The 13,552-nt window shown below is 44.1% G+C and overlaps 1 protein-coding gene across 1 annotated transcript in view; it reads right to left on the bottom strand.

Moving 5' to 3' along the window:
* The window catches only part of LOC138957062 (uncharacterized), a 213,563-nt gene that overhangs the window by 133,939 nt on the left and 66,072 nt on the right, over positions 1–13,552 (bottom strand). The window contains exons 17-21 of the mRNA XM_070328263.1: positions 12,595–12,924; positions 9,864–10,211; positions 7,831–8,145; positions 2,578–2,768; positions 243–378 (exon numbers count right to left, since the gene is read on the bottom strand). Coding sequence (XP_070184364.1) covers positions 243–378; positions 2,578–2,768; positions 7,831–8,145; positions 9,864–10,211; positions 12,595–12,924 — 1,320 coding nt within the window. The remainder of the gene's footprint in view (positions 1–242; positions 379–2,577; positions 2,769–7,830; positions 8,146–9,863; positions 10,212–12,594; positions 12,925–13,552) is intronic.

The raw sequence follows: 13,552 nt of genomic DNA, 5'->3' as shown, positions 1-13,552 counted from the left end.
TGGCATTGTAGCAGAGAATGAACAGAGCTCACCAGTGGCATTGTAGCAGAGAATGAACAGAGCTCACCAGTGACATTGTAACAGAGAATGAACAGAGCTCACCAGTGGCATTGTAGCAGAGAATGAACAGAGCTCACCAGTGGCATTGTAGCAGATAATGAACAGAGCTCACCAGTGGCATTGTAGCAGAGAATGAACAGAGCTCACCAGTGGCATTGTAGCAGAGAATGAACAGAGCTCACCAGTGGCATTGTAGCAGAGGACGCCAGCACGAGGGGCATAGTAGTCACACCAGGCAGAGTCAGGGACGGTTGTCTTCGGGCAGTCGTCCAGGGACGATTCAGTTCCTTTGCACTTCAGGTTGGAAGTCAGTATTGGCTGTATAAAAATGAAATACACAAGTTAGGCTGGAAAACAGCCGGAAAAACAAATCTCTGAAGACTGTTTTGGGTCCAGAGACTGCCCTAGCTGGAAAAGAAAAATTATGCAGTTCTAATCTTAATTCGATGGGCTTTCCTGGCACCTAGAATACTGAAGAATTTGAGTAGAGAAACGGTTCTTTTGAAATAAGCAGAACTAGCCTGAGCAAGTAAAAAGTGCCACTCACCGCTTTGGTGTAAGTTACTGGCATTATACTGGCCCATACTGAGCTAACCACAATAACTCTCTTTCCAAATCTACAATCAACTCCAAGAGCCTTCGGCAAAGGAACAATCAAAGTTTAGTGTGAGTAACTTATTTGGGGAAGGGCTCCTAATATGGACCGGCTCCTAATATGGACCACCTCCTGTTCTGACAAACTAACTGCGCTAGAGCGCTCAAAGCAATTTCATTGGCTGTATTCACCCTCTCTGGATAACTTTCACATGTCAAAACAGTTGCAGAAACACAAACCTCAAAACCGTTAGGCTTTTTCTCTTTTTTTCACTTTTGGCAGGGTTCACTCTAAATTTTCAGCCTAAAACGGACTCGTTTCTGTCCACAGCCAAAGCTTTTATCACACAAAAATTGCTACATATGACAGCTAAGACCGTATTTGTTACATTTTAGCAGTGTTGACCCCGAGTTTCTACTGCAAACAAAAAATAATAGCAAAATCGCAAAGTATGTGTGAGTCCCCTAATATTGACCACCTTCAACAAATCAAAGAAAATAAAAGCTAAATGCTATTTTCATTAATTCATTCAGAAGCTTACTGGAAAAAACCTATAACTAGCCTTCGAGATTTAAACAAAACTACAACAAATAGTCTTCTTTTCGTGGAAGTTGATAATTTCACTTATGTTCACTCTGTTTTTGATAAGCTTCTCTAGTTTCCTGGTGTGCTTCAAATAATGCTTTCATCAACCCGAAAACCGGCACGGTTGGCCTAGTGGTAAGGCGTCCGCCCCGTGATCGGGAGGTCGTGGGTTCGAACCCCGGCCGGTGGGTTCGAACCCCGGCCGGGTCATACCTAAGACTTTAAAATTGGCAATCTAGTGGCTGCTCCGCCTGGCGTCTGGCATTATGGGGTTAGTGCTAGGACAGGTTGGTCCAGTGTCAGAATAATGTGACTGGGTGAGACATGAAGCCTGTGCTGCGACTTCTGTCTTGTGTGTGGCGCACGTTATATGTCAAAGCAGCACCGTCCTGATATGGCCCTTCGTGGTCGGCTGGGCGTTAAGCAAACAATCAAACAAACAATCAACCCGAAACAGATAAATCTAAAGCATATTATAATTAGTCTGACTTACACACTAAGTTGTATCATGTTATTTTGAAGTATAGGGGGCTTTTTACAGTGATTCGTGAAGGCCGCTTCAGTGGTCCATATTAGGCGCCCAGGCTCCTAATATGGACATTTGTTTTTTTCTGTATTTAATTTTTGCTGAATATCTATCAATGCTATTTCACTCTAATTATGCCTAGCGGTTAACCTAAGAGAGAAGGACTACCAAACACAAAATAAAACTTCTTCGCAAGAAAACAAGCTAGTTATCAGCATGAAACAAAAAGTGGTCCATATTAGGAGCCTTTCCCATATATGGAGGGAAAACCTCTGTAAATGTTAAAAAGTAATTTCTCTACAATCGAACTTAAGTGTCTGAGGGAAGAGACCACTCACTATCTTGGTTGTAGTATATGACCTATACGACAAAGCCACTACGTAAATGTGTTAACGTCTAATCAGTAATTTCTAAAATAATAACTGTCGAGGGATGAACAGAACCAATCTGTTAACATGACTTATGTCTGATTAGGAATTTCTAAAATCATAACTGTCGAGAGATGAACAGAACCACTCACCATGTTGGTTGTAGTATACGGCCTATACGGCGCAGCTTCGTAAAACGTTCACAGTCTCTCTAATCAGTTATCTCTAGATAGCTAGACGAAGAACAAGACCATTTGACATGTTAGTTGTAATAAATGTAACTTCTCTCTTACCAGTTGTCTCTAAATTGTTGAGGGAGGAACAACACCACTGCTGTAATATAGTTACGGCCTAACCGGCACAGCTACGTAAAACGTTCAACGTAACTTATATCTTATTATCAGGAATCTCTAAATTGATGAGGAAGGAAGAAACACACTCACCATTATGGTTCTAGTAGTATACGGCCTATACAGCACACCTCCATAGAAGCCCAGCTGCCTGCAGGTGACGTTAGCAGCGTTGGCATCAAAGGTGGCGGCACACACCTCTCCCCACACCCCGTCCTGCTGGTACTTCACATAACCATGGCTATCGTCACTGGGGTCATCTGGCAGGAGGAGAACCCTCTTAACTGAAAGACACAAACTCCAGTATCAAGCAATGATTTTTTTTATCACAGTTAAATATAGCTGTTGTTGTCAACTGCAAAAAAAAATCCAGAAACAAATAGACTCCTAACGTTCCAACATTAAAAAAAAACAAAAAACCAAAGTCGCGTGAAGCGTTATAAAAACATTTAGTCAAGCTGTCGGCATCGAAGTAACAGATTAACACTTAACAAGAAGGGCAAAGCCCATACGACTCACATGCTTGACCTTGACCTTTACATGACCTTGACCTTCAGCTAAACCTAGCAATGACATCATACACTAAGAACTGCTTTACACATTTTTCCTACCAAAATACATGTGACCTTGACCCAAGGTCAAGGTCATCCAAGGTCATGCAACACAGAGCTGTTAATTCAAGACATAGGAAGTACAATGGTGCTTATTGGCTCTTTCTACCATGAGATATGGTCACTTTTAGTGGTTCACTACCTTATTTTGGTCACATTTCATAAGGGTCAAAGTGACCTTGACCTTGATCATATGTGACCAAATGTGTCTCATGATGAAAGCATAACATGTGCCCCACATAATTTTTAAGTTTGAAACAGTTATCTTCCATAGTTCAGGGTCAAGGTCACTTCAAAATATGTATACAATCCAACTTTGAAGAGCTCCTGTGACCTTGACCTTGAAGCAAGGTAAACCAAACTGGTATCAAAAGATGGGGCTTACTTTGCCCTATATATCATATATAGGTGAGGTATTAAATCTCAAAAACTTCAGAGAAAATGGGAAAAATAGCTGTTTTTAGACAACATTTATGGCCCCTGCGACCTTGACCTTGAAGCAAGGTCAAGATGCTATGTATGTTTTTTGGGGCCTTGTCATCATACACCATCTTGCCAAATTTGGTACTGATAGACTGAATAGTGTCCAAGAAATATCCAACGTTAAAGTTTTCCGGACGGCCGGACGGACGGACGGGGGGGACGGACGGACGGACGACTCGGGTGAGTACATAGACTCACTTTTGCTTCGCATGTGAGTCAAAAACCCGCATCAAGATAGTTTCGACTAACCACCCCCACAGACCGAGACGGGTCACGCTCGTCTCCGCGTTGCGTGCGAACGCACTACTAACTTAACCTATTTTCTGTCATTTTGAGCACATTTTTAAAATTAAACATAACATATGTATATATTTTTTAATTTAGGAAAAATTGAGGAATACGATGCAATTATTTTTAAATCTGTTAGTGAAAAATCGATTTTAATGACAACTTTAATGAGCAAACTTATTAATTAGTTTTTAAGCCTCCAAGCTGAAATGCAATACCAAAGTCCGGCCATCGTCGAAGATTACTTCACCATAATTTGAACCAATTTGGTTCAAAAATGAGAGCGTGACAGTGCTACCTCAACTTTAACAAAAGGCCGGATATGACGTCATCAAGGACATTAATCGAAAAAATGACAAAAATATCTAGGGATATTATACCCACGAACTCTCATGTGAAATTTCATGAAGATTGGTCCTGTAGTTTTCTCTGAATCGCTCAACACACACACACATACACACACACACACACACACACACACACACACACACACACACACACACACACACACACACACACACACACATATACATACATACACACATACACCACCACCGTCTCGATTTCCCCCCGACTTTGTTAAAACATTTAGTCAAAACTTGACTAAATATAAAAAGCAACCAGTAAGTGAGTAACTAACGCGTAGCCATTTTTTTAATCCTGAATTTTGCAACGTCAGCAATCGATCTGTTTTTTGGCTCACGTAAGTGTAGCCTACGCGATCGTAACGTTGTCTGTCTGTGCGTGCGTGCGTATGTGCGTGCGTGCGTGCGTGCGTGTGTATGTCTGTGGTAGAAACTCTAACATTTGAAGACGTCACATTACATTGACGTCACATTATGACGTAAGAGGGTTAGACGTCACGCGAAGGAAGTACTGAAAGTCTCGGTCATTATTATTTTGAGCGGGCCGAGACTAGTTGGCAGTCATGTCCCTGTAAGTAGGCTACATGCAGACAGACAGATCTAGATCTAGTGTCTCGCTTTCTTGCACAGTTTCACCTATGCTCTTTCTGTGTGTGTGTGTGTGTGTGTGTGTGTGTGTGTGTGTGTGTGTGTGTGTGTGTGTGTGTGTGTGTGTGTGTGTGACGGAGTGATTGAGTTTGTGTTACTGTTTGTCGATTTCTTACGTGAGCCTTGATGGCTTCGCCTCTTGTTTTATTTTTACTGACCAGCAAAGTGAGCTTACATGCTAATGGACCATGTTAGAAAGTGGCTGTCGTTTTTACATTTAGTCATGACTAAATGTTTTAAAATAGACGGGGAATCGAGACGAGGGGGGTGTGGTGTATGTGTGTGTGTGTGTGTGTGTGTGTGTGTGTGTGTGTGTGTGTGTGTGTGTGTGTGTGTTCTTTCTTTCTTTATTTGGTGTTTAACGTCGTTTTCAACCACGAAGGTTATATCGCGACGAGGGAAAGGGGGGAGATGAGATAGGGGAAAGGGGGGGGGGGAGATGGGATAGAGCCACTTGTTAAGTGTTTCTTGTTCACAAAAGCACTAATAAAAAAATTGCTCCAGGGGCTTGCAACGTAGTACAATATATGACCTTACTGGGAGAATGCAAGTTTCCAGTACAAAGGACTAAACATTTCTTACATACTGCTTGACTAAAATCTTTACAAACATTGACTATATTCTATACAAGAACCACTTAACAAGGGTAAAAGGAAAAACAGAATCCGTTAGTCGCCTCATACGACATGCGGGGTGCAGAGAAATAAGGATGTGGAAAAGAAGACTTTTGGTAAGTGAAATAAAGGTGATGGATCCAGTCAGGTAGAAATAAGACAACAAGAAAAGAATTGGAAAACTGCAGGGAATAGTAGGGAGAGTTTTCTTGGAAGGAAATATAGGTGAAAGGACTGGTAAGGCAGAAATAAGACAAAAGAAGAGAAGAAACAGAACCGTTAGTCGCCTCTTACGACATGCTGGGTAGCATCGGGTAAATTCTTTCTAGTCCCAACCAATATGGGACTCCCCCTAACCCGCGGGGTGTGTGTGTGTGTGTGTGTGTGTGTGTGTGTATGTATAGAGCGATTCAGACAAAACTACTGGACCGATTTTAATTAAACTTCACAAGAAAGTTTCGGAGTACGATATCCCCAGACGTTTTTTAAATTTTTTCAATAAATGTCTTTGATGACGTCATATCCGGCTTTTAATGAAAGTTGAGCCAGCACTGTCACGCCCTCATTTGTTGACCAAATTGATTAACATTCTGATCAAGCAATCTTCGACGAAGGCCGGACTTTGGTATTGCATTTCAGCTTTGATGCTTAAAAATTAATTTATGAGTTTGGTCATTAAAAATCTAAAAATTGTAATCAAAATTATTTTTTTATAAAACGATCCAAAAAGAATTTCATCTTACTCTTCGTCATTTCCTGATTCAAAAAACATATAAATATGCTTATTCGGATTAAAAACAAGCTCTGAAAATAAAAATATGAAAATTATGATTACAATCAAATTTTCCAAATCGATTTGAAAACAATTTTATCTTATCCCTTGTCGATTCCTGATTCCAAAAACATAGATATGTTATGTTTGGATTAAAAACAAGCTCAGAAAGTTAAAAAGAATAGAGTTACAGAAAAGCGTTCTATCCCGCTCAGCGCAACCACTACCGCGCTATACAGGCATGTCGATTTTACTGCCTTTTCCACGATCGGGTATACGGTCTTGGTGAAAAAATGCAGTGCGTTCTGTTTCATTCTGTGAGTTCGACAGCTTGACCAAATGTTGTATTTTCGCCTTACGCGACTTGTTTATTTTTGTATAGGCTTTGGAGAAGCTTCAAGCCGACGAAAGCACTAATCATTTTGTGACAGGGTAGAGTAAAGTTGTTGTCATTGTCCAGTCTAGTGTTTGTAGTTCATGTTGCCGATCGCTTTATGTTTTGTGTAATGCCATTATCTGTTCTAATTTAAATTTTGGGATGCACATGTCCAGTCACCGGTAGATCCTAAGCGCGCTTAGCCATCTGTGTCCATGTTCTGACCAGTCTTTGATCCTTTGAACTTAAGCCTTTGAACTTAAGGAGGAGACGGGTAGCCGCTGGCCAGTTGCGTAACTTTTATGGCCTAACCGGGAGTAGCTTCCCAGAGGATGCTCTTGCCGTGTCTTTTGACGCGCCCCGATCAAAGCCTCGTTAAGAGGGTGTTAATTCCTTTGTCGGATGGATCGAATACCAGCTCAGCTGGCAGGTGGTCAGTTGTTTAGCCCCCCCTCCCCTCTTTTGTGCTCCTCCCCTTCCTCTTGTCTTACGTTTAACCATTGAAACACGTAACCTGCTTAGAGTGTCGTGGTTACGGGTGGTTACTAAGATGTTGATTGGATGTTTGTGACCCAAGCTAAAGTTTGATTATCTATGTACATGCTAGGGTGTGAAAGAGAACTTTGAGAACTTGGGAATAGTGTGGACGTATCTTGTTGTGTGCTCCACTGACTCAGGAGATGTAGTTCAACTTTGCATTGTGGCTTGTAGCCACCGGCTTCGGTCGGGTTGGCGAAGAGGAGGAGGGAAGATCGAGAGACACAGAAATAAAGTTAGCCATCCCAGTATTCTGCTGTTGTCACAATGTCATGTGTTGTGTCCGTGAGTGAGAGTCCAGAGAGAGTCCGTAACACATTATCAGAGAAGCAAAACATCAGTTCCCGAACCTTCTACAATTTGAAAGAAGCCCTCATTGCATTACGATGAATAATGATTTCAGATATGCACGATTCAAAGAAATTCATCACATTAAACAGTCGTCTTGAAAACGTTTTACATGAAGAATACATGGGAAACCTGACAAAGTCTAAGCTACTCTGAACTACTGACATAAATTCCGAACACACACACACACACACACACACACACACACACACACACACACACACACACACACACACACACACACACATCCTTTGCACACACGTACACACTGTTACTCCCGGAAATTCAAAATGTCCCAATTTACCTGCCAAACCAAAAGGATCCTCTCCACAGGCAATAGATGCGTATTTGTTAGAACTACAAAAACTGCTGGGGGTAAAGTCGCAGGCTGTAATATCTCGCTCGGTCCCTGTGCATTTGTAGTAGGTGATTCCGATGGATGCATCAATAGCGCCAAACGCACTGCCAAGGATGAAATGGCCATAGGGGTAACCCAGTGATCTGCACATGACGTGAGCGTCTGCAGAAGTCAGTCCGGTATCACAGACGAGCGTCCATTGGTTTTTGTAGTACACCATGACACCACCCATCTTTTTTCTATACCCTGTGTTAAGTTTCACTGGAAGAAAAAACAACAACAACAACATAACATTGAAAGAGCAGTATTTTTTAATTGATATCTGTAAACAATGTTATGATTTGTGTATGTGTTTTTCGAAATGTACAGCGCTTTGAGCAGGGATTAACCATGGCTATATGCGCTCTAAAAAATATCATGTATTATTATTATCATTATTATTATTAAGATTTGCTCTATAAATCTCTTAGCGCTTTGAGATTGTTTCAATAATAATATTGTCAGTAACTACTGGGTGGCCGAGTAGTACGCACTTGCGCTCGGAAGCGAGAGGTTGCGAGTTCGACCCTGGGTCAGGGCGTTAGCAATTTTCTCCCCCCTTTCCTAACCTAGGTGGTGGGTTCAAGTGCTAGTCTTTCGGATGAGACGAAAAACCGAGGTCCCTTCGTGTACACTACATTGGGGTGTGCACGTTAAAGATCCCACGATTGACAAAAGGGTCTTTCCTGGCAAAATTGTATAGGCATAGATAAAAATGTCCACCAAAATACCCGTGTGACTTGGAATAATAGGCCGTGAAAAGTAGGATATGCGCCGAAATGGCTGCGATCTGCTGGCCGATGTGAATGCGTGATGTATTGTGTAAAAAAAAATTCCATCTCACACGGCATAAATAAATCCCTGCGCCTTGAATATGTGCGCAATATAAATTGCATAAAAATAAAAAAAATAAAAAAAAAATAAATCCCTGCGCTTAGAACTGTACCCACGGAATACGCGCGATATAAGCCTCATATTGATTGATTGATTGAAGATATCAGAACGTTTGACAAGGCACATTTTTCTGCAGGTGAATGTTTTTGGTTTTTTTATAACTGTGTGGAGAGGTCGAGTTAGAACTACTTGTGTGTGTGTGCATACTTTCCCATACCTTGCAAGCTGTTCGCCAGAGTTGCAGATTTCGGCGGTATTGACGGTTTTATCGTCGACGATGATGTTACGATTTGCATGATGACCCTCTGCATGGTTTGATTGCGTTTGGATTTTTTTCTTCTCATTTCAATACTGAACTAACGCTGTCGTTTGCTACGTGTACGAAGGACAGAGAGGCTGATTTATGATGTTAGTTGTGCACGCAAAATGCTGTTTATTTTTCTGTTCCATAGTGAAGTTAGGTTGAGCTTATTACATTGCATATTCTGTGGTGTGGTTGGCCAAATGAGAGACATTCCTCACCCAGGGCCGGACCCAGGGGGGGGGGGGGGGGGGTTCCAGGGGTTCCGGAACCCCACCCCTGGAAAAAGCATGTACCTTGCTTTGAGTGTTTTTTGGTTTTTTTTACTAGTTTTAGCACCAAAACAATGCTGCTCTTAACCCTCAAAACAAGGCCCAGAATGCACCAGATTGCACAGATTTTAACCGTTTTTCAAACATTTTCCGGGGGAGCATGCCCCCGGACCCCCCTAGTTCGCGCGCCTGCTTTGCAGGCGTGCGCTTGTGGCTTCGCTACTTCGCTGATTTGCCCCCCAAAAAAAGGAGGAACCCCCCCCCTTACAACTCATTTGGTCCGGCCCTGCTCACCGAACGTCTCTGTGAGTGAAAGTGTGTGCTTGATCGAGTCAGTTGTTTTGTTGCCGAGTAGTCCCCGACACGTTTAAGATAAAAGGAAGGTAACTGGGTTTTTGTTTAGCGCGAGTTAAGTGCAGCAGGGACGTAAGCGGACTGACTGCCGTATGAAGTAGAAGATAATCACAACTCACCGTTGTTAACACAGGCGACATACGCATCTTTGTAATACCTGCTGCACTCATAGGAGTAATACCCCGACTCCACAGGCTCGTTGTTGAACCCTGCGTGCGGACATTTATGCAGCGTGGACTCTGAACCGTTACACCTCAGACTGCTGAGCCAGATGGGACCCGAGCCCATCGCTCCGAATGTATTCTTGATGGAGTAACCATCGTGGAAGCCTTGATTGCGGCACAGGACTCGCGCGTCCCTGTCGTCCCAGTAACGGCTGCACACCGTCCCCCACACGCCGCCCACAGAGATTTCAACACGACCGATTCCTGTCGACAACCCTGTCTGGTTGATGCGGTACTGGATGCCTGCAACACAGAGGTAAGGATAAGGATAAGATTAAGATTGTATATTGACCCGTGAGGTTACACTCATGGAAATTCGGGCTATTCACAGGGTAAAGCGAGCTGCCACACAGAACGGCTCTACCCTTTTTTCCCTCCTGCATGCGTGTATTCGTGTTTCCAAGCCCTGAGACTTTCACTGTTGGGTATTTTATAGTGCGCATGCATGTACACGGGTGTGTTCAGACACCGAGGAGACTCTGGCAAATAAAGCCCTTGCTGAACATGGGGATCGAACCCACGCCGACAACGACAACTCGTTTTGAAGCCAGCGCCGCTCCCGACTGACCTATATCCCCGCAGAAAAAAATGTATGAGAACAAAAACTGCTGTTTCCTTAAACGCCGCTTATTGCTTTCTGCTCCAGAACACTGGTTCCAAGCACACACCTCAAACTGTTGTCTATGTTAAGCGTGGTTGCTTCCTTTTAATATTTGTTTTTTTAATCCAGACAGAGTAACATCATAGTAAAGCTTAATTGTTGTATGCTTGACGATGTTGTGCTAAACACCTGAAAGTGATTGTGGCATTCTGGTACACTACAGAGTGTGCGGCTCTTTTCAGTTGACGCAATCCCGACCTCCTGAAATTGGTGGGGAATCTTATGAGGGCCCCAAAGGGGGGGGGGGGGGGTATCATCACGATCACGGGAAGGGAAATTTTAGCTTTCACGATCACAGTTACCTTGATTTTTATTTTCACGATCACAAACACCTTGACGAATAGAGGATCATAGAGTGATACAGCTGTGAAAAATGTACGTTGGAAATAAAATGCTTTGCAATAATGCCCATCACGATCACGAAAACAAATGACGATCACGATCACGAGACTTGATTTTTGTGTCATCACGGATCACGGGCAAAGTCCCATCACGATCACAGAAATGGAAATTTCGGCAATCACGGTCACAGAAAGGTCAAAAAACACCAATCACGATCACGATTTTAAACCCTTTGGGGCCCTCTCTTATGACAAGCTAAACGTTGAGGATAGAAAAAGCCTTCCCCAAACCCCTCTTTCTTTCGCTTTCTGGGCCTCTTACTCTTGGGCGGGGACGTAGCTCAGTTGGTAGCGCGCTGGCTTTGTAGCCAGTTGGTCGCTATCAGCGCGGGTTCGATCCCCACGTTCGGCGAGAGATTTATTTCTCGGAGTCAACTTTGTGCAGACTCTCTTCGGTGTCCGAACACCCCCGTGTGCACACATGCGCACGAAAAAGATCCCACGTTCACAGCGAAAGTCTCAGGGCTTGGAAAACACGAAGACACGCATGCATCATCTCTCGTCTCTGATTATCATGATCGTATTTCGATACTTTGACGAGACAAACCCAATGCTGGTGTGTCGAAGAAGACAGCCACAGAGGGCTTGTTCGAATCAAAGTATCACACCATATCTTCAGCGTACTACCAATACCTGTCCCAATATAGACCAGTTGGTCTAAGAGGACGTTAAACCCTAATAGTCAGTCCTCTTACTCTTCTTCTTCTTCTTGGCGTTCGCAGAGGTTACACAATCAGTCCAGCACTGGTGATAAATGTTGTCGTTTTCTCCAACTCCTGTCGACTGCCGTATAGTTTGGTCTGCAAGGGAGTTGGTGACGGCCACACTTCTTTTCGTTCCTCATCTAGTAAGGGACATCGCTGTAAGATGTGTTCCGCTCTTTGGTCTTCTTGACCGCAGGCACAGGTTGGTGATGGCGCCAGCTTGAACTTTCGGCTCATGGGAGCATTGAGCCTGTTGTGGCCAGTACGCAGCCTGATGAGGTTGACTTGCTGCTCTCTGGACATTGTGTGGTAGTCATCTCTGTTTGTCCTTGGCCTCATCAATGCCTTGATGATTGTCTTCTGCTCACTAAAGCTGACACTGTTTTCAGGTTGGTCTTCCACGGCTCCTTCTTTCGCCAGCTCATCTGCCCTTTCATTTCCTGGTATCCCACAGGGTGCTGGTATCCACTGGAGGACAACTCTTCTGGTTTGTCTGACCATCTGTAATGCTTTGGCCAGCTGTGGGAGTTTGTCGTTCTCTAGGGCCTGAAGGACTGAAAGGGCGTCCGAGAGGAAGACAACTTGGTAGCAAGGGTCTGCGGAGTCCTGAACCAAGGAGGCGGCCTGCATGGCCTCTTACTGATTCACTTTGTCTTTCATACTCTGTTTTTCCTTTGACAAAAAATGTCAAGAGTTGTTCACCTGAAATTGTCAATCTCAAATGTTCATTTTCGGCGTTGTTGTTGAAGATAAGGGTGGTGTGAGGGGGTGGGTGAGGGTGGCATTGCAATATAGGAGGCACTATGCGGTAAAAGAAACACAAAAATAACTGAATAGCGACCAAAGCAAATAATCCTCACCGCTGTCATTGAAGCAGACAGCCCCAGCCAGGTCGGCCTTACTGCAGTTGCCGAGGTGAAGGCGGTCGCTGAAGGGACAGTCCTGGAGTCGCGTTTCGTTCCCTGTACAGTTGAAGCTGCTGGCCCAGAAGGGTCCCCGGCTACTGAAGGAGGAGTAGTTGTACTGAGAGTAGGGGTAGCCAATTCCAGACAGGTGTCCCTTAGCTTTACACAGGACCTGTGCGTCTGCGTCGTCCCAGTTGGTGTTACACACGCGTCCCGTAACGTCCATGTGCGTCACGGCAACCACTCCGCTCGTCTTGCTGGGGTCCAGGAAGTCGAACTTGTAGGCTGAAAAGTCCACAGGGAATCGCACGTTATAGGAGTAGGAAAATCTAACTATTCTCTTTCTTATTCTTCTAAAGACAGAAGGGGGAGGGTGTGAGTTTGTGTGTGTGTGCCACGAACCAAAGGCAACATAAAATAGCGTGATCATCAAAGAACTAATGACGTGAAATGAGCAGGCTGGGCTCCCTAAACTGTGCGTCCCTGCTTACTGTACGGGATAGACGCCGAAAAAAAGGTACCAGAAAGTCATGGGTCCTGCGACACACTGAGCCTGAAAATGGGTCCTGCGACACACTGAGCCTGAAAATGGGTCCTGCGACACAGTGAGCCTGAAAATGGGTCCTGCGACACACTGAGCCTGAAAATGGGTCCTGCGACACACTGAGCCTGAAAATGGGTCCTGCGACACACTGAGCCTGAAAATGGGTCCTGCGACACACTGAGCCTGAAAATGGGTCCTGCGGCACACTGAGCCTGAAAATGGGTCCTGCGACACACTGAGCCTTAAAATGGGTCCTGCGACACACTGAGCCTGAAAATGGGTCCTGCGACACACTGAGCCTGAAAATAGCAGGTCCAAGGATCGACGCACAACATTTTCATTATCATGCGTATCGTTTGTATTGTTTGC

Source organism: Littorina saxatilis, linkage group LG1 (genome assembly GCF_037325665.1).
Source record: "Littorina saxatilis isolate snail1 linkage group LG1, US_GU_Lsax_2.0, whole genome shotgun sequence".
Taxonomy (NCBI): domain Eukaryota; kingdom Metazoa; phylum Mollusca; class Gastropoda; order Littorinimorpha; family Littorinidae; genus Littorina; species Littorina saxatilis.
Note: the sequence above shows the minus strand (reverse complement) of the source record. Positions and strands in the feature narration are given on the sequence as shown.